The sequence below is a fragment of the Boleophthalmus pectinirostris genome, unplaced genomic scaffold (genome assembly GCF_026225935.1).
Source record: "Boleophthalmus pectinirostris isolate CB_2022bp ecotype Guang Dong unplaced genomic scaffold, ASM2622593v1 HiC_scaffold_18, whole genome shotgun sequence".
Taxonomy (NCBI): domain Eukaryota; kingdom Metazoa; phylum Chordata; class Actinopteri; order Gobiiformes; family Gobiidae; genus Boleophthalmus; species Boleophthalmus pectinirostris.
Window position 1 is genome coordinate 21,177,688 of NW_026571133.1, and position 21,410 is coordinate 21,199,097.

At 37.5% G+C, this 21,410-nt stretch overlaps 1 protein-coding gene across 1 annotated transcript in view; it reads left to right on the forward strand.

Annotated features, from left to right (window-relative positions):
* The window catches only part of LOC110161501 (plexin-B2-like), a 79,272-nt gene that overhangs the window by 46,424 nt on the left and 11,438 nt on the right, over positions 1-21,410 (forward strand). Inside the window, exons 3-8 of the mRNA XM_055154098.1 lie at positions 17,245-17,768; positions 18,405-18,731; positions 18,868-19,006; positions 19,123-19,268; positions 19,348-19,527; positions 21,157-21,291. Coding sequence (XP_055010073.1) covers positions 17,247-17,768; positions 18,405-18,731; positions 18,868-19,006; positions 19,123-19,268; positions 19,348-19,527; positions 21,157-21,291 — 1,449 coding nt within the window. The 5' untranslated portion in view covers positions 17,245-17,246. The remainder of the gene's footprint in view (positions 1-17,244; positions 17,769-18,404; positions 18,732-18,867; positions 19,007-19,122; positions 19,269-19,347; positions 19,528-21,156; positions 21,292-21,410) is intronic.

The following is a 21,410-nucleotide window of genomic DNA, read 5'->3' on the forward strand; positions in this document are numbered from 1 at the left end:
TTCTACTACACCCTCTGTTGGTCATGTTCAAAATAGTCATTTACAGATTCTTGTTCTTAACAAAGTCCTGAAGCTAGTGGACCCAGTGGCTGTGGAGATATCAAACTCTTAATGATCACCTTAATCCTTGTTGCAGGATTTTATGAAAAGTTAAAAATGAACAGACTGCATTAACAATATATCTAGTGTTATAATCCACAACCTTCTTATTTTAACCACTAACAACTATACTGTTTTGAAAGTCCTCACCTGACTGCAAATCAAACCAGGAGCTATCTTCTTTTATGAATGCATTTTCCAAAGCAAGCCAAATAAGGACATTTTAGCAGTCCCTCTCTGGAGTGCCATCCTAAGCAATGCTTCTGCTCATTATCTTTCTGTCGGAGTCATCTATCACCTCTTTGTCCCTCCACCCGTCTCCCTCCATCCGCCTCTCTGCTCTGTGTGAAGGGAAGCGCAGAGCAATGAGATCCACAGACGCACAGATTCAATGATGGGGAGAGAGAGATAGGACAGGAGGGCAAGATGTAAAGAAAGGCCAAGGACAGGTAAAGACCGGCTAAAATTAAAGCAGGAGTGAACGGAGTGAAGCAGACTGGAGCAGACACTAAGGTGGGAGGATGAGGAGGAGAGATAAGGATGAAGGGTGAGGAAAGGTGAGGAGTGCAGAGTTGATGAAGGGTAAATTAAATAAGGGCCCCTATTGGACATCTGAGGTGCTTGGCAGTGAACTTTTCCAATGACTGAACACCATCAATGAGCAATATACTCGTTTGAATCCGTTTTGTGTGTGCTGACTTTTCTCATTATCATCATTTTGTTTGTCCAGACCGTGTATCACCACAATCTTAGTAATTACATAATATTAAAATTCTCACCCTCTTTGAGTTAACTTCACATTACACACATTTTTATAAGTAGACTCTCAGCTATCTAGTATGCCTTCAACTTTGAAATGCAGTTTGTGGCCATACTGGCTTGTCAAAGCCTGAACCCATCAGATCTCAGAAGCTAAGCAAGGCTGGGCCTGGTTAGTACATGGATGAGAGACCACTGGGAAAATCAGCTGCCACAGGTGGGCGCCAGTCGCAAAAAAACTGTCGTTGTGTCCTTAGGCAAGGCACTTCACCCTCATTGCCTAGTATGAAAGTGGTGTGTGAGTGATGGTGGTGGTCGGAGGGGCCGATGGCACATATCGGCAGCCTTGCTTCTGTCAGTCTGCCCCAGGGCTGCTGTGGCTACTAAATGAATAATGCTCTGTAAAGCATCTTTGAGTGTCCAAAAAAGTGCTATATAAAACTGATGCATTATTATTTATTATTAAATCTCTATTATGATTTTTCTCTGCCCTGCAAAAAATAAAATTAAAATACCTTGTAATTGTTTAAATGTGTGTGTGCTTCAAAACTAAAGAATATCCTTGTGTTCAAAATACTGTAATGATCATGATATTGTGTTTAGTACAAGGTTGACACCTTTTTTGGTTTTCTAGCTGTTTATGTGTTGTTGTTAATGTAACTGCTTTTGTCTGTGACACTTGGTTACTATGCCATCAAGTTTATGTGATGTTACTGGTCAGTTTGGAGGCGGGCTCGGCTGAGTTGAGACTGCTGTTCTTTTCTTCTTGTTTTTGGAGTGGGTTATAGCCTACAGTAGCCTTTGTGTTCAGCAAATAAATAACAAGAAGTAATTTGGCGTGTTTTGTTACACCAGAATGCTACAATATAATAAGCCAATAAATAAAGAGCTATGACTTTGAGTAATGAAATTTTGCTTTGGAGTATTTAAATACCTTAAATTATTCCTTTGTGTGAATTCTTATCCTATGCCTATATGATATAATAATGTGCTTGGAATAGGTAATTACTATAGAAACAGCGTTAATTTCTCATCACTCTGAAACCCATGAGTGTGGAATTTATAGTTACCAGTGTTTTATATTCTGCCTTTAAAATATAGTTCAAAGTTGTATTGTCTTGGGTGTTAGTGATGTCTATTCTTAAGACAGACTTTTGCCTGAGTTTGATGCCAATGAAATGAAAATGTGTGGATTGAATTTAACAAATAGAGATATATCTTTTGACAGAAAAGGGACTGAATGAAGAAAGTAAAGCAAAGAGAACATAAACAAACTGATAAGAGGAAATGCTGGCCTGTGCACCACCAAAACATATGAGGGACAGAAATCTCCTGCTCTGATCAAAAACCTTGAAAGTTGAGCTGTACAAATGATAAACACTGGTTGAAGCATGTTCTAGATCTTGTAGAGCTTTCCCAAAACGACATTCTTAGACACAAAAAATACCCCTAAGAGCTTCCTTCCTAATAAAATGTGTTGTCCTCTTTTCATTAACTTGCAGGATTTGGTGCATCCGGAGAGAAATGCCTTTAAATGGAGGCTGTGCAAAGCTGTGGGCCAAAAAACAAGTGATTAATTTTAGTATTTACACAATTTTCCTCATGAGTCTATTAACAAAACAAATGTAGGAGTTTAAATTGTTGAATTGAGAGCACCACTCCAAGGACCGTTAATCTGTCTGCTGTTTATTTCTAGGATTAGTTTAAATGTGCTGCAAGAGCCTCATTAACAAACTGAAAATTTAATGTTGCCCTAACCCAACCTCACTTAGGCTTTGATGGTCAGCAGGAAACAAACAGTCTTGGGTATTTTATATAAGAGGAAGGTGTAGGAGAAGCAGACAAGTGAGTATGCAAGGGTTGCTTTAGAGATGTGTAAAATTAGATTACATCTTACATATATCTTAAATTTTTTTGAATTGGCAAAATTTTACACTGGTTTGCTTTTGTATAAAGCAAACAAAAATATACTTCCATTAAATATCAAAAAACTGTTCAGTACACAAGAAGTACACTATGAATTAAGGGAAAGGGGTAAATTTAAAACAAAAATAGTGAGAACCACCAGGAAAAGCCTGTGTGTATCTGTGTGTGGGGTCTGTGGAATGGGTTTGGAGAAAACCTGAAGAAGAGCCCAAATATTCAGCTTCAGAAGAAATTATAAAGATGTTTTGCTTTCGTGGTATAAAGGTGAGTGACAGCACTGGGTGATCAAAAAAAAAAGTGTATATACTGTATATATCTCTGTGTGTATGTATGGGTGTGTATACATGTATATATGCATACAGTTCAATAAAAAAATTAAATAAAAGAAAGAAGAAAAAGGTTTTGTGTTAAAATTATAATTAGTATGCATAGTATGTAATTTATTTTGCTATATGTAAATATTTGTAAAGTTCCATGAGCAATGTACATAAACAACCACATATTTTTTTAAACTATGTAACAAACAGGGGTGGGTTAACTAATACATTTTTCTTCTTCCCTCTCCTTGCTTTTCTGTTGTTTATAGTGTACAAGATTGTTGTTTCTCTCTTGGCACAAACTCAAAATAAAACCAAATCAATCAATAATATCAGTATGTTTTGGTTGGACTTCAACCTCAACCAAGCAGCAGGGCATGTTTAGTACATTTCAAATGGATTGACAAAGTATTGTCTGAATATTGTCATTAAAAAAAATCCAGATATTTATATTTGTCAAATAACAAGTGGCAAAAAAACAATTAAATCTTTAAGTTTATTAAATCGTAAGCAAATAGTTACTTGAGAAAGCTCTCATCAAAACAGCCCCAGTGGTTCACATGTATATTCTCTGCAAACTGTGTCAAGAAAAATGTTTTTAAAAATCGTTCGATTTACTAACACTGCTGAAATTCAGTCATTTGTCATTTGTTCACTTTCAAAAACAAAATGACCAACTTCACAGAACTTTTTTTTCTTGACCATCTGTTTAATAATTACCTCTCTTTTGTTGTTCAGCCCTTTGGTAAATAGCACAGTCATTCTGAGAGAAAAGGCAATGATTTCCTAGTCGGAAAATAAAAAATGAAAATGGTGCTCTCCATCAAATTGGCATATAGGGAGAAATGAGGTCGAAACTGTTGAATGATTTCAATATGAAATTTTATGTAACACTCCACGTTGAAGATAATAGTCTGATAACAAAGTGCTGTAATGATTTATGAAATCTACTGCAGGGAGCTAATATCCAGCTGTTATCACTTGTAAAGCTGTATAGGGGAGAAATGAAGGAGAAACTTTTTATTAAAAACCCTGTGGCCCTAGTTTCATTCAGACGGAAATCCTTAATAATATATTTTGCCCATTTCTCATTACAGATGACTGACACCACAAGTTTTGCATAAACAACATTTGAATATTATATTGCCATTGCCTTTGCTTTTGCATTTGTAGAATAACTTTTTTCTTTAAACTTTCTCCCCCTAAGCACATGATTATCACAATGTAAGGGTACCCTATTGTCATCAGTTTCTGAAAAGACATTAAAAAAGTTACAAGTAAGATTAAATACCAGAAAATGTATTGAACCATTTTAGATGGAATATTAGAAGTATTTGTTGTCCTAGTTCATTTCTTCAGGTTGGAAAATATGTGTGGTATTTTAAATCAAGTAAGTTTTGGAAGGATAGAATATTTCAGTTGGCTTATAACATTTTAAGGAACCCAAAATATTGTCTGTGTGGTTTTATGAAGACGGAGAAAATATTAGTAGTGTGTTATTTGTACATTTGGTTGGTGTTGTACTTAACTAGCTGTATTTTCTATTTAACTGATCAAAAGAGATGCTCCCGGCTCAGTTTCCTCCTTTGGTCTCCCAGTTTAAACTGCTTGATAATATACCAAACACAGGATGACCCCCGTGAAAGTTTCCCGTGATCTTGGCATGTGGACAGCTCTTTTTACTGGTGATCCAATGTGCATTTATCACATTTCAGAATGTTTAAAAACACTGTACATTTGTTTGTTGTTCTGTCTTTTTTCCTGTGTAATAGACAGCCATATCAAATTCCAGTTTGAAGGCGAGCATTCTTGTTGAGTTCAGGAAACCATAATGCGAGTATTTCCAGTCCAGAAATGATGATAACATCTTTACTCTTATTGTACTGTTATTTTCCAAGAATGGATCGTTTACACTATAAATGATTTTTCACTGTGTTGTTTGCAACTCAAGCTGATTTCCGTGTCTTTATTTTATTATTATTATTTTAAGGCATGTTTTGGCTCCTGTCATGTTATGTTATTGCTTTTATTGTTTGAGTGGAAAACTGTCCATTTTAAAGTATTTTGTGTCCCCTGATAGTCACAGCATTTCCTTACTCACAAATTTTTCCCAAAGTAATGTAATCAAGGCTTCACCCTGAAACTGAAGATTACTGCAGTTCTGCTAAACTCTGTCTGCCTTGTCAGTCAGCTCAGGTTAACACAGGGCTATAATAATGTAAAGTACTACCTGCAGTGGCTCATATCAGCGCTGGTATAATTGGTGTCTGTGCTCATATTATCAGGCTTCACAGCACCTTAATAATTAGTGAGACAGTGACACTGCTAAGTCCAGTCCCTTGACTCACCTATTTGCTTTTAGTATTACCTCACCAATGGGCCAGCATAACTTTATAACATCCTGCCTAGTTTTTGTTGTTAATATGTTTCATAGGATGGTGACAGCTGCAGATTTTTTATATAATGTGTTTTGCCATCCAAATTTTTCAAACACTGAAATTTTTTCAATTTTTCAAGACAAAAGGTTTACTTGCGCAGTTGCGCTCTAATAAAATACACTTACTCTGTCAGTGGTCATAATGTTATGCATGATGTGAGCTGAGTTGGACAAACTGACAGCTCTTGTATTGTGAGATGATTGAACTCTCCCTGTTAAAAGGCAATTAACGTTAGCGGTTAATGATTTCAATATTAATATTTCTCACTGAAGCTTTTCAGTTGAAGTAGCTTTTTAAATTGAGGACCTTGAAACTGAACAAAACACTAATTAGCTGCATTGAATGATATTAATTGCTGCCTCTTGCCCTTTGCCTATAGCATATAGGTTACATGCAGTTAATTAAATGAATTTAATGTTTTGTATATGGTAGATGTTTGGGATGGAAATGGCTTGTTTCTGGAAGCAAAGATTCTCCTATTCCAGGAAACTGTATTGTTAGACTGTGGGTAATGGAGTAATACCAAGATGAATATTGAGCATTGGTGATACTTACTACAATGTATCTTTCAAAGAGCCATGTTAGTAAGGCAGCGTGACAATGATATTACTTTTTTTTTTTAAACAAATGTCCAATACATCATAGATTTATAGATGTAATCTTGTCAGATGTTCAGTAGTTCCTTTCTCTAATGCAAAGGCAACTCTGAAAAGTAATGTGAAATAAGTTGTTTTTAATCTTGCAAGAAGAGGTAATCAGAACCGTCTGTAACACTTTCTCGATGATACAATGGTAACATATTATTAAGTATTTTTCCTTTTTTCTAAGTTATTAGTCTGCACTGACACTGACAACTGACACTTTTAGCAGTTTGACAAAGTTAAATACAAATGAGTACAATCAGCATGTGGCCAAATGCTTGTTCTAAACTTTTCCAAATTAATTCTCACAGAGATTTACCATGGATTTGCAGAGCTTGGGTTTGTTTGTGATTTGTTGGAGGGGCTGTAATGAGTCTCTTTAATCTGGTTACGGCGCATTAGCCTGAAGGATCTGCTTATTTTAAATTAAGGCTGAAGTGAGAATTGACAACACTCCACAAGGCAGTGTTTTTTCTACCACAACAACAAGAGGAAATGTCACTTCTCAAATATTAACAGGTTTCTGAAAGTGTATAGACAGTGTTTTGGGTTCTTTCTGGATACTGTAACATACACAGACACACACTAATAACCCCGGGGTGAGGGGAAAGAGAAAGAGAGAGAGAGGGCTAGACCAATTTAAAGTTAGTCTCTCTATCTCTGCTTGGCAGCAGGCTGACACTTACTGATACTGCTGCTGTATTCACAAAAATCCCAAATGTGCAAATGTAACTGCACAATCGTAAGGCTCCTTTTGCATTTTTATACTGTTTTGTGCCTCAAGGCTGCTTTGGGTTTGTAAACTGTAGAACAAATGCAAATTAAATAGATTCCCAGAGAGGCTTTTATATATGTGTATATATATTTATATATATATATATATATATATATAATATATATAATATATATATATATATATATATATTATTATATTTTTTTTTTTTTACAATTTATTGGCACCATAACTAAACAGTCAGTAATTAACTGTAAGTATTGGTTTCATATAGTCTAATACTTCACCATTCCTCTTGTATGTGATCAACTTTGTGAAATCAAACCAAGTTTTGCTTCTAAAATGGTTGTGATTATTATTTTTATTTTTACGTTTTTATGAGGATAACATGACCCAAATAATCACCATAATCTTACATAGAGTAGTGTGTTAATAGTAATAATATCAATTTTCTTCCATTACTTCCTATTATAACAAACTGGGTCATAGCCTGCTTGTTCATTTCCAGGTACAGTATGTGTGTATGTACTGTAAGTTTCCCCCAAGGCCTGGCATAACTGTAACTTTTAATACCTCATAATCCGCTATATTTCAGCTCTACAGCAGGGTCACACACTTCCCCTCTGTCACTCTGTGCTCTGTGTGTGTGTTGTAGTGTTGTGTGTATTTGTGTGTCGACCAAAGCCAACTTTCCTGACCTCAATAGTTTTAACAAACACACTCCTTCCATTATGTGGATATCAAAGAGGCTAGTTTCCGCTGTACAAAGGCCTAGTTGGTTCCGAATCTGTGTGAAAGAGAATGCCATCTTTTATTCCAGCTGGAGTTCTGGGACACCTTTGTGATGTACATTTGTGGTTTTGTGGGTCATGTCTTTGCCATGTAAAAACCGATTGGATAATATTGTTTTTCTGTACGCATGGCACTACTACCTCACAATAACTGATATGCATATCTGTTTTAACTATCACCATTGCTCGCCAAACTGGTAATTATACAGAATTGTTGTCCCTGTTTTATGCAGTTAAAGTTGGATTAAAATGAAATGAAAATATTCAAAGTACAGAACAAGAACAGTCACAAAGGGATCAAGTTCAGAGGGATTTTTTTGTGCCAAGCTTAGTAATCCTTTGAGTCATTTTAGCTTGCTTAGAATTGTTAAACAAATCAGTTTTACTATCTGATCGAATATACTTGCCAATATAAAAGATTATTAGTCATATATAGGCCAATATATGCAATTTGATGTAATTATTACTTAGATCTTTAAACATCTAAAAGTTATGCCACTTATATCATATTCAAAGATTTGTAGTTTGTATCCACATTTCAGTGTTTTAATTTTAATCAAATGTTTCTTAACGAAAAAGTCCCAAAGGAGAGAGGCCTTTGGAGTTGTGAGTGTTAGATCTCGCTGTTGGTGTGTTTTCATTAGACTCTGTCCCAGGATGCACCCCTAAGTCTTTTAACTCCAGCGCCATCATTCCTGCTCCTTTTATCTCACGGCACTTGTAAATATGCAGTGATGTGCATGCTCCACGCTGCTCCTGCTTTATAAGACACTGCTGTGTGTTGGCCTTGAAAAAGACACTGTCGTTAATTTTGCGAGATGAAACATAGCCATTGGCAGGTGCATCTCCTCTCTGCTTCTCCTGTGATTCATCTAGTTGTAAGTTCAGTTTGGTGTCGCCTTCAGCTGAATTAATCATGTGCTGATTTTTACAAATATCTATGCATGTGACACAACAGCACATTTTGCAAGGCTTTGTATTGCGTAAGGAAATATTTCGATTAATAGTAATATGAAAGACCAGGTGATACCACTGACACATTAACATTAAAGCCAGATTAAAAACAGTAATACCTTTTTAAAATGAAATGTATGGTGAAAAACATGGCCCGCAATATATAAAAATCCCAAGGAAGTACTTTAGTGGTTCCACCAAGAGCTCAAATGTTAAAGTACTACATAAAAAATAAAAACAATCTTCACTGAGTATTACTATAACATGCACCAAGTAATTATTGTTTCCAACCAGAACAATCAGAAAACAATGAAGAAGTACATTTATGCAGGCCTCCTAATGATGGATTTTAACCTGTTGATTCCTTGGATTACTTTGGTTAGATATTGAGCCATCTGGACACAACAAAAGAGCTCTGGATCTTGTCTTCTTGACATCATAATTTTACACAAATTTTACACTTTTACACACCAACTGGCTACTTAAAGTTCTTCATCAGTCTTCCAGTGGTCCCAATGTTTTGGCTAATCTTTGTGTAGCATTTAGCTGATCCAAGCTTATACCCTAGAATGCCAAGTGCTTTCTCTGTCTCTACACACACGTGCTCCCAGCTGTGTGCTGAGTGGACCCCACATCAGCTGCATCTGCTTCACACTGGGTACTGGCTTCTTCTCCATAATTCATACCTTGACTTCTGCTGTTACTGTGTTCAAGATGTTTTTACAATGTCACTGACTTTGTTAGCACTTCACACATAAAGGATTATTATAAAGGATGGTTGCATAGTTCTATATGGGTTTCTGGTGTGCAATTTATGTATTGATCAGAAAAAAAAAAATTAACCCAGAGAGGCATCCCTTTGGTAATGTTTGCATGTGTATGTCATGCTTCTGTTACTTCACATGTTTAGTATCACTATGAATTGTCAGAAAGTGCTGTTGTGACCCCAGAAAGAAAGCATGATTTAAGATGCTCAATATTCAAGTTTAATATTCAAGACAAGTTCATTTTTAGACACAGTATTTATGCTGTCAAAAAGATCCTCAAGTTTTTTGTCTGTCTGTGGAAGCATGAGATTGTTATAATTTTACTTGTGAATACTGAATTACTGAGTGTTCTGACTTTCACATTGCTCTCATCTGGGAGGAAGAGTCATCTGAGTTTTAGCTGGCCTTAAAAACTGCACAAGGGAAATCTCTCCTCTGCTCTTGTACATAGTACCAAGTTTTCTTGGTCTAAATCTTTTAATCTAAGCAAGAATGAAGGCTATACCTTTTTCTTCTGACTGCACTAACGTGTTACACTCTGCTGGTCATACACACACACACATACACACACACACACACACACACACACACACACACAGTGCTGTGCCAAAACAGTGGCTGCCTTGTTAATTGAGAGCCGGTAGAGCTGCTGCAGCCTTCCCTTTTCTGTTTTTGTGTATGTATGTGAGGAAAGGTTGGCAAGATCCAGGAGCATGCAGAGTGAAAGTTCAAAGAATGCTCCAAGTTTATAAACCTTTTCTGAAACTTTCCTGTTGAAGTAGTAGAAAATACAAATAAAGTTTAAGTAATTTTTGAATAGAACTTGCAGAATTTGTGATCAGGTTTTTGGCACAGAGCCACGCACAGAGTCATTGCTAATTATTTTTTGATACACAATTTTTGAGGAACACGCAGTTTAAAGAAAGTGCTTTCACATCAACTTCCCGCTCTGTTTCTCTCCTTTATTCAGTGCAGATGAGACTGTGTTATTTTAAAAGGAAGAAAAAGGTGGAATTTTACTGGCTTGTCCAGGCTAAATAACTACAGTAATGGCTCCTCCTGCTTCCGCCCATGTCCAAAATCATACTATTGTGTATCCCTATAGTACTCATTTCGCTGCCTTATATCAAGGTGCAGTTTCTTTTGAGCAGCCTGTCTGTAAGATCCTCTTTAGACTGTAACTGATGACTGTGATTACAAAGAGACGTATACATAATCCAATTCCCCTGATACCTCCTGCTTTTTCCCTGTGAAGATTGTATCAAGCGATTTAAATTCCCATTTGGGAAGTTAGGCTGTTAATGAAATCTCTTTATCACGCTGCAATTCTTCACACCTCATTTCTGAATCACTTACACCACGGCCAATTCAGGTAATTATCACAGCTCTTATGTCAATAATTACTCTCAAAGTCACTTTGAGGTGGTAGATGCTCAGCTGTTTGCCTGAGCTGGTACCCACATGTTGCTAGTGCCCCTGTGCTCTTGGGCAAGACATTTCACCCACCCTTATGTGCAAATGCACTGCGTATTAGTTTATGGTTTTGAGACACAGCTATCACGTCTATTTCAAAATATTAACGGTATCCAAAAAATCTTTTAATATCCAGATTTTTGAGCATTTTATTTAACAAGTTACGTTTTTATTTAACAAGTTACGTCTCTGAATTAGAGTAGTCCACTGGTGCAAACTTAATTGTACAAGTTCTTAATACTCACAATGTCACAATGTAATTTCATATAAAAATTTATGTTTCTTTGCAGATTCCTCTTGGATGAACTTGCTCTGTGAAAGCACTCTATACTAAAATGCAGTTCACTCATCATGCTATTGTCACCGGTGACAGTTGTTGCTTAAAATTTTCCATAGAAACTTCAAGGCATTAAAGTGCTGTGAGCCGCTGGCTGCTCTGACAGTTATTCCCATGTGAGTCTCATACACCAGGATGAGGAGCATTCAGCGCTCAGTGACATGAATGTGACAGGGCTCAGGTTCTGCAGGTGTGGAGTAATTAAAGCAGCAGGTCCAGATTATGTAAGGAAACATATTGCCAAGGACACTCTCTATCTGTTGGGTCAATAAGAGAGGTACTGGGGGGAGAAAAGCACTTAGTAATTGCTCACATGGTAAATTACATTTGCATAACAACTAAACTGTGGAGAAAGTTTCTTTTTTCACATATTTTGATAACTTTGCTGTTGCTATTTATATAAATAAAAATATATATGTGTGTATGTATGTATGTATGTATGTGTATGTGTGTGTATACGTATATATGTGTATATGTTTTCAAGCAAGTGGTAAATCAGCCCTCACCAGAAAGATTACATAGAGTACCTTTGAAACCCTTGAAATAAACTTGAAAGATATATTCTCATGTAACTTTTTAATGAGTCTCTAACTTTTTTAATGTGTTATCAAGTTTGCTGTGGTTTTGTGGTGGTTGCAGTAACGTGGAGAATGGTCAGTGTAAAATGGTGTTTCCGCTGTTCAGTGCTCATTGTCCCTCACAGTCGATGCTTTGAGCTCGTGACACAGGGCCTTTGTCTTATGAGCCTGTACTCTGGCGGCTGCTGTGCCACTGCCCTGCTCAGATGGCACTAAGTGGTACTTTACAGATATGTGTGTATGTGTGTGTCTTCATTAATACTCACCCATCAACAGGAATAATCCCCTGATGAAAGTCCAGTTATTACAAGGGCTTATGTCATGCCACTGTTTCAGTGATGAGGCTACAGGCACAGCTGAATCGTTTTACTCTTTAAGTTTTAATGTCTTTTTGTGTGCTTATTCATTATTTAGAATGGCACTGGTTACTGTATGTCAAGCATCTGTGTTGTAATTTGTCAGAACATGTTACATAAACTGTATGAATCATTAGTATATACCAATTGATTGCTAGACTTTTGAATAGTTACAAGTCTGACCACCATTCCAATTTAAGTTACCTATCTTTCCCTTCTTGCAGATCAAATATTACCTATACATTTGCACTGAATATGTAATCCTCTCTTAAGAAAAAATAGGTTCAAACATTGCCTCGAGAAAGTTTCCATTTGTATAGAAGCAGACATTTTTCCTGGATTTTGTGATTTGGAAGTCAAAAGGAAAAACTGCAGCAGTACCAGATGAGATGGTTCGTGTTGATTTAAAGTTCATTTCTTGCTTGTCTAGACTCCAGTGTGCAGACAGATGATACTGAAATGTTGTGCTGTAAACTGCATTTTTCAACCATGGCCGCCTCATGAACATCTTGAAAACATTTGTGCCTCTGTAATGTGTAGTGGCGCTGTGGGCTGGCACCGGAGATTAGAGTGTGTGCTGGTGATAAATGAACTATAGCTGTTGTGTGCGTGTCCTATCCTCTTCGGTCTTTAGGTTTTATGCTTACTTTGTCTCAGCCATACTCTCTTTCAAGCCCCTTCATTACCACCAATAAGAAGTCAATTTCCCCTGGGCTCCGCCAATCATAGCACCAGCCTCCCCTGCGGGCTCAGCCAATCAGCTTCTGCGTTTTACTGGACTGGTGTCATGAATGGCTAATGACACACAGTGGAGGTCTTGAATTTGAATGAGAACACATCATGTTTTTTTATTATTTTAGTGTATTTTGTAGAAACTTAAAAATGCACAGGACAAAAAATATTATACCCTTGCACGGTACATATCCCATATCCCATGAAAAAGATTCTTGACAGTTCCCAGTATTTTACAGCAACTGTACAGGTAATATATTAAGGGACAGCTGAGCCATACTGAACCATTTGTGCTCCTACCAATGTTTCCATTGAATTGCTGTGTGTTTTTAGGCATATCGAGATTATTCAGTTAATAGACAACTGTGCTTATTCAGTTCACAATTTAATTGTAAGAACTACAAAATAGCATTTGTGAGAGTTTGGAAGCAATGTAGACTCCAAAACAGTAAATGTATTTTTATTTTTATTTTTTTATAAGTGGTACAGTATGAGAGACTGGGACTAAAAGAGATTTTTCTCTTGTTTGGTAATGTTAACAGTAATCAGACATAATTGTTAAATAGTTAAGTGTCTTGTTGCAAGAATTATAATACTACTATCACAAATGAAACTACAAACAATGGAAAAAGTATTGTCATGTTCTATAAGCAGTTAGAGTACATGGTTAACTTAACAGGGTTACTCTGCCTAAGGAGGAGCTTTATATACAGTTTTCATCTAAAATGCAGAAAGACAGGTTTGCCTGCATGCTTATGTATGGTATTGACTGTCTACAGAAATAAAAGTTATTTGAGCTAACTCCAGTGGGGTCAGATATAAAAAGAGATTGACCATTGCAGTGGAACATAGCGCCAGGAAGACCAAAGCACAATGGGAATTAGACAGAGAGAAGTTGGAAGGAGTAGAGCTTAGGTTAGACAGGAAGAGAGAGAATCAGTCAGCCTGTATTCCCTTGGCTGGAGCTTTGCAGACATTCCTGGTTTTAGTTTCACTCCAAAGTTTTTAGCAGAAGGGTCAACGCTCTAGACTTCTCCAAGTATGCACACTGGATTTTAATGAGTCACAGATATCTTGCTGCTTTCAGACTAGATCTCTCAAAGCAATTAAAATGACAATGTTCTGCTACTTTGGCATTAACGTGACTTACTATACCAGAACTGATAGTTAGATCTCATAGTTCAGTGGTTCTCTATAATATTTCAATGAGTAAAATGAATCGTCACCACCTGTCATATTCACTTTGTATTGCTTTTTCCTTTGGTTATTATTTCATTAAGATTTAGCTAAAGTGTCACTATACTAGTGTGACTTTTCTGATGCTCACTAGAAGAGCTCCAGGCCTCTGTGTGTGGATGCACCACCATCTTGTTATTGGTTTGCCTAATTGGTTCAGCGGTATAGAATGGAAAAAATTAAAAATAAAAGTAATATCTTGGGGGGAAAAAAATGCATTCTTACTGAAAGCAAGGTCACCTCACCACAAATCAGCTTGTAGCTTGGTGGTGTCAGCTGCCTGTCTCTATTGAGATGGATACAATGCCATGCTGTGGAACATTCCAGGCAAAGCAATAAAATCTTCATGGAGACAAGCAGGTGGCGGATAACCTTGCACAGGAAGATGGATTCCTGTGATATTTTTGAGTTCACAAACAGTGTTGTGGTTTGGGTGGAAGTCAAAGGTGAAGCTCCCAATCGAACAAAAACAAACATGGCAAGGCCGACAGACATATACTTTAGTCTATTTTAGCGAAAATACTGACTATTGTTTTTGAGAACAACTTTGCAGAGGGAAGTGCTTTGTGCATTTGTGGATGGGAAAGATGTGCTTTTCTTTCAACTGTATTTTAAAAAAGGTTAGTTTTTTTTTTTGAGTTGTTCCAATGTTATGAAGCTTTGACCAATCAGCTTGAATGTCCAGATAGGTCCTGATCACTTCCAGCAGGAGTCATACATACACATATTAATCTGACATGAGCCAGTTTAAGGTGGTGGACCCTCCACCAGAAAAGATACATAGTGCACCACCAACTGATTTGGTGCTCATTATTATGTCCATCTACACAATGACCATTCTCAAAGGTCCTGAGAAATGTTCATCTACTAAAAGGAGATTGCTGTGAAACGTAACCTCTGTATTTCTGTATAGACTGTGTAGAATCAATGCACAATGCAGTAGAACTAGTGGAACTCTCAAAAGCAGAAGTGCTGGAGAAACACCTTTGACACCTTGTTTATTTTTGGGCCAGTGGGAGTCCAGTTTTAAGAACCAAGTCAACAGGATAAAAGATCACAAAGACTGAGCACAAACATACCCTGAACTCAAACCAGAGGTGCATTTTCTTTGATGGTCCAAATGCAAATGCCTACAACGAGACCCCCAGGGCTTACAACACTAAAGATGGAAAATTATGTGACACTATGATGTTTTACAGTGAAGGATAGACTGAACTGTCCCTAAATATAACATGTGCAATCACAGGGCCTGAGGCAGAGTGGATGATACAGGCACGACTGGAAATCTCAGTGGTGAGGGGAGAAACTTTGGACCACTGCTTATGTGGCATGCTCTATTTCTAAGTTATTGGGTTATATTTTACATTTTCTATTGTAAACAATAGAAATGGTCACCCAAATATAAAAATGGTCAATAGTCAAGTTTGCATTGCTTAAACAGGAATGCTACTGCAGTTCTGTCAGTACTTCATCTGTATACACTGTACACATATGCATACATGTTACTAATTATTATTATTAATGAATATTAGATGTAGCACTGGTTTGGAACTGTAAAATGAAGCAGATGCTAGATGCAAATTGAGGTAAAATATTGAAAATGCTTCTAGAATGTGCATGTGAGTGTGTGTGTTATAAAATCACAGCTGTTAAAGACCCATGGCTCTGGTTATGCGAGGATAGGTAATTTAGGCAGGCAGGTGGGTGGAGAGATAAGTCTTTTTACACTAATAAATCCCTTTGCAATGAGGCCAAGTGAAGGGAATTCAATTTAGACAGAGTAAAAACACCAGAGAGGCGCCAGTCAATTGACCACCAATCAGAGCTGTCTGATAGAAGCTATAAAATCAGTGATTGGACTGTAAAGGACTTGAACACAGAGACATTCAACTGTAAATAAATGATGCCTTTTTAATTTAGGCGAGCTGGTAAAAATGTAATGAGAAAGAGCTTTATCATGCATTCACTGTGTGGACAATTATTGAGTGCATCTCCTGGGGATAACCCGATAAACAGTGGATTAAAAGTGAGTAATGTTGGGTGCAGAAAGATGTTATTACTGAACAGTGGAGTCTTGTTTTACAGCCATAGGCCAGCCACGACCATAATTAAACACACCCATCCAGACTAATGGAAGGAGAAACTTGTGGTGTCAGACGGCTAATTGCAACACTCAGTCTCTTCTGCTCACACATACATCCCCTCTCTGCCTTTGTCTGGGCTAATCTAATCTAGCTCAGCAAGTCTTCGCATGGAGGCCGCTACCTCCACTTACTCCACCTCCCTTGTTCCTGCGGTACTGAATGTTCAGGCTTTTAATGAGAAGCTACTCATTATTGCTTCCCTTTGCTCTCAGTGCTCAGACTTCTCCTTGAGTGTGTGCTGCTGTTGCTACTGCTGAGCCCACCCCTGCACAATGTCAAAAGCGCTGTTTGAATCTGACTTTGTTTAGACCAGCCAATTCTGCATTGTCATTATAGTGGTAATTTAAAGAGGTGTCCGACTGCAAAGTTTAGGTCATGAATATATGATTTTTTTACATCATCATATTTATGCAACCTTATTCAAAATATAGGCTTTGAATTTTGCTGGACAAGACACTTTGAAGAATGAAAGTGAGAATGAGTACCCAGCCAGTGTAAGATATTGAAAATCTTTGTAAGACTGATGTACAATAAAAGTTTATCACAAAATTGCTGTCTGTATGTGCATGGGGTGTCTTTGTATTCAGTGCATTCATTCTTTATAAATGTCATTTTATGAGAGCACTAAAGATCGTGCCAGGAGCGATGTGTTTAGAATTGGCACTAGATTCCCATTCATTTAGACAGCAAATAAAAACATTTTTTGATCACAAAAACTTATTGTTGTTTAAATATTTGTTATATATGCAGAGTTTTAACAGTTAATGTCGAACCTCCAGCCCTATCTGCTAAAGGACACACAAACTGATCTTTTGTGCTTGATGAAACGGAAGTAAAATGTAATAGAGGACATATTTTGGTTTATTAGGTTTATTATGTATGTGGTGGTTACAATTTTAAAGCACAGCATAAAACTTCTCACAAAACTAAAGATTGTGCATCTTTTTTCTTGTCTTTTTGTAGGCATGATGGGGCAGTGGTGGGCAGGCCTGTTTGCTCTTTACATTCTTGCAACATCATTCCTCTCCACTTCACGAGCCAAAAATAAAGACTTTCTCTCAACTACTCTGATCAACAATGTGGTAGCAGATCCCAGGACAGGACGCCTATACGTGGGGGCCGTGAATGCCCTTTATCAGTTGAACTCTAACCTAGAAGTGGAGTCCCAGGCTGAGACTGGACCCAAGCGGGACAATCGGCAGTGCACTCCTCCAGTCACTGATGCCTGTGAGGAGGCAGTGGACACAGACAACCACAACAAGCTACTGCTGGTGCACAGCGACAACAACGCCAATGACCTGGTGGTGTGTGGCAGTGTGTTTAGGGGCATCTGCTCTCTGAGGAACCTGAGCCACGTGGAGCAGCGGCTGTACTTCAGTGATACTAAAGGAGAAAAGTCCTATGTGGCCAGTGCAGAGGAGAGTGTGTCTGTTGTGGCCGTCATGTCATATTTTAAGAAAGATGGAAAAAGCTTACCTGTTTTCTTGGTGAGTGATTTTTTATTTTATTTTATTTTTTTACTTTATATGTATGGCCTTTCATATGCTCTCCATTCATATTTAAAGGAGCAGTATGTAGTCTGCTAAAGTTCTACAATTGCAACTGAACCTGGGTTGCCTTTCCCTTTATCCTGCATTTTGAGGACACACATAAGTTTAGTTGTTTTTTTCTTTTTTTTCCATTCTCAGTTTATGGATTGGCCATACCTCATGTGAAGGCTGAGAACCATTCAGTCATTGAGCTGCAGAGGCTGCACAAGCACAGATTAATGATTGGCTGCAGTTGATGTTCAAACTAACTGGGTTTCGGCACTAAATCTGCCAACCTAAAGACTCAGGCTTATTCATCTTTCTGATTGGATAATTGTTTTGAAAAACAAAAAAAGCTAAATATAACATGAATAAATTAGACTTAATGACCAGTGTTTTTGTAATTAAGAATAAATCAGCATTAGAACTGTTATCAATAAAAGCAATATTTGATAAGAACTTCCTTACCTTATCATGGGGACACACAAAATCTAAATTTAACACACACTTCCTTAACTATAACCTTTAACTGTTATGTTTGGTGTTTTCATTGCATTATATATGACTTTTAAACCCTGTCCTCTCTGTGCACAGGTGGGCAAGGGCTACGGCAGTCATGACAGTACCAAGCTGATCTCCACACGTATTCTGCAGGACTATGGAGACTGGGTGGTTTTTGACAGTATTATTGAAGCCTCAGCAGTGCAGGCTAACCCCTTTGTTCTGCGCTACCTCCACGACTTTCGTTTTGCCTTCAAAGATGGTGACTTTGTCTACTTCCTGTTCTCTCGGACGCTGGGCGTCCAGGACACAAAGAACTTCACATTTATCTCCAGAATGTGTGTGGAGGATGAGGCATACTACTCCTACACTGAGCTTCAGCTCAACTGCAGCATATCAAACAAGTACAACAAAATCCAGGTATGAGACATGAACTAAAAGGAAAAGAAAAATAGAGACAGAGAGAGAGAGAGAGAGAGAGAAAGAAATACAAAGACAGAAGAATTAAAGTAGATAAATACTCATTTTGGTGGGGTGTGGGGGATCTTTTTTCCAGGCTGCCTATGTGTCCACACCAGGAGAGGTCCTAGCACAAAATATGACCAAATCCAACCAGTATGGGCAAGTTTTTGCATCAGACAAGGTGTTGTTTGTTACATTCACTTCAGATGAAGATTCACATTACTCTGCCATGTGTAAGTGCCCTGCTCAGACATTTGTTATGTTTCCTTTATTTATTATCTATTCATCAGCAGCAGTTAAAATTAACATATCCCCCTCTTTTTGCCTATTTGTATGGTCTTTATTGCAGGTATGTATCCCTTGCGCTCTGTTAATAATCGGTTGGTGGAGATCATTGATGCTTGCTATAGCTTGGGTGGTATCATCAAAAACAAGCCTGCAGTCTACTCTCCTTACTCTTCTAAGTCAGATGAATTGTGCCTTAGCAATAACCAGGTTTGCAAACAAAATTTTATATTTTTTTAATGTAAATTATAATTATTTATTCATTAATTCATTTTCCATTTCCCCTCAGAATAACCTGGCTCTTACATACAAGTGTGGAGCTGAGTTTCTGCCTTCACCCCTGGCCAGTAAGGCTGAGTTTGCCTTAAGATCTGAGCCTGCATTTACCCGAAAAGGCCACATGACAGCAGTGGCAGTAGCAGTTGAAATGGGACATGCTGTGGCATTCCTGGGCACCTCTACTGGAGAGGTAAAGACTTTTTTTTTTTGGCATCACAGGAAGCTATAATGTTGAATTGATGTGTTAATGGAAATGTGAAATAGACTTTGTATGATAACATTTATGTAATTTCTTCCCTAAGTATTCCCACTAAACCAGCCACTGTTGAAATTACAAATGTAGTTTTAGAGTGAACATATTTAAACTGAAAACTTGGACCCTGTCTAGACGACTGGGGGATTACACAATTTCAGATTACATTCTTGTGTGAGGAAACTTTAGCGTGTACTTCATATAACTACCACTGCAATAGCTTGCTCTAAGGTTCACCCACCAAACTCTTCAATTCACTCGAATACATTAAGAACTATGCAGCTTGTCTCCTTACCTGCACTTCCTCATACAGAGCATCCAGTTCAAGCTGCTTACCACTGTGTACAAATCCTCCATAACCTGACCGCCACCTACCTGCCAGAGCTTCCTGTGGTCCCTAACTGCAAATTGTCTTTGAGTACCTTGAAAGCGCTATATAAGTGCTGTGTATTATAGGGCTGCTCAATTATGGAAAAAATAATTTTCATGATTATTTTGGTCAATATTGAAATCACTCAAAGGATTTTTTTTTTATTACACGATGCATTTATTCAGCATTTCTCTCAGAAAAAACCCCACTTTGTTATTGATAATTTACGCAAAACTTTCAAACTGAAAATGAATATAGGCTACATATATGTACCTTTAGAGCAGTTTTGCGATGTCAACACAAACACAAACATAAAATATATACTGAACATGAAATAATGCATAGAAAAACATAAATGTATCCAAAATAAACTATATATCCAGCTGTTCTAGAATCTGTATATTTAAAAATAAAATAAATATACATATTTATATAAATATATTATAAATATATTACAAAATAAACTTTGTTCAGCTTTAGGGCGCACTCACACTAGGACTTTAGAACCGTGCCGTGCTCAAGCACAATTGTGTAGGGTTCTATGTCCCACACTCACACCTGCACAACCAAACCTGGCCACGCTGATGACATCATCACACAGCGCTGTTTGTTTTCACGTTGCGCAGCAGAGCTAAAGCTTTTAGAGGAAATAAGTCCAGAAGCAGAAAAATCTATTAATTAGATTATGATAGATATATGAGTCCTTCTGTGATACGTGCTTCTCCTTGAGTTTATGAATATAATGACAGGAGGAGGGGTGAGGACAGGAATGTGTCTTGGAGTGGAATTTATTCACTGCTTTCCTTATGAGTACCATCAATGCATACACAGAGATCGTAAAGTTGTGCGTGTGTGAGTGCGAGTGCGAGTCTGCTTTCATGAGCAACTATGCTGCGCTTTGGTCCACCTAGTAGTAGTATTATAACTTTATTTTATTTAATTATTAAAACACTCATATTAAACTGTGGTTACATCTTTTTAGGTACTATAGGCCTATACGCTGATTATCAAACTGTGATGCTGTTGATATGGTGGCCCTCTACAGTTGGAGTATGTTTTATTTAGAGGCAACTCCTCTAATGTTTTTGTCCCCTTTAAGTTAACTTGAGTTAACAACCTCATGGTTTAGACTAATTTTAGGATCTGGAAGGTCAGGTGATTTGTAACCTTAATTGTTCTCTTATGCTTTGTTTTAGGTTCTGAAGGTGCACCTCTCGGCCCACTCAGAGGGGAATGTACAAACACTGGCTGAAGCCACTGGTGATAAGGTCAACAAGGACCTGCTTTTTGACTCCAGCCTTGAGCACCTGTACATTACCACAGAAAAGAAGGTCAGCCCTAAGACAGAGCAACTGATTGATTAACTTTTCATCAGATCCATCTTCCTTTCCTCTATCTATCCTCCTCCTCTGTGTTCACACCTCCAAGGTCATTGGCACAGCACTTTATC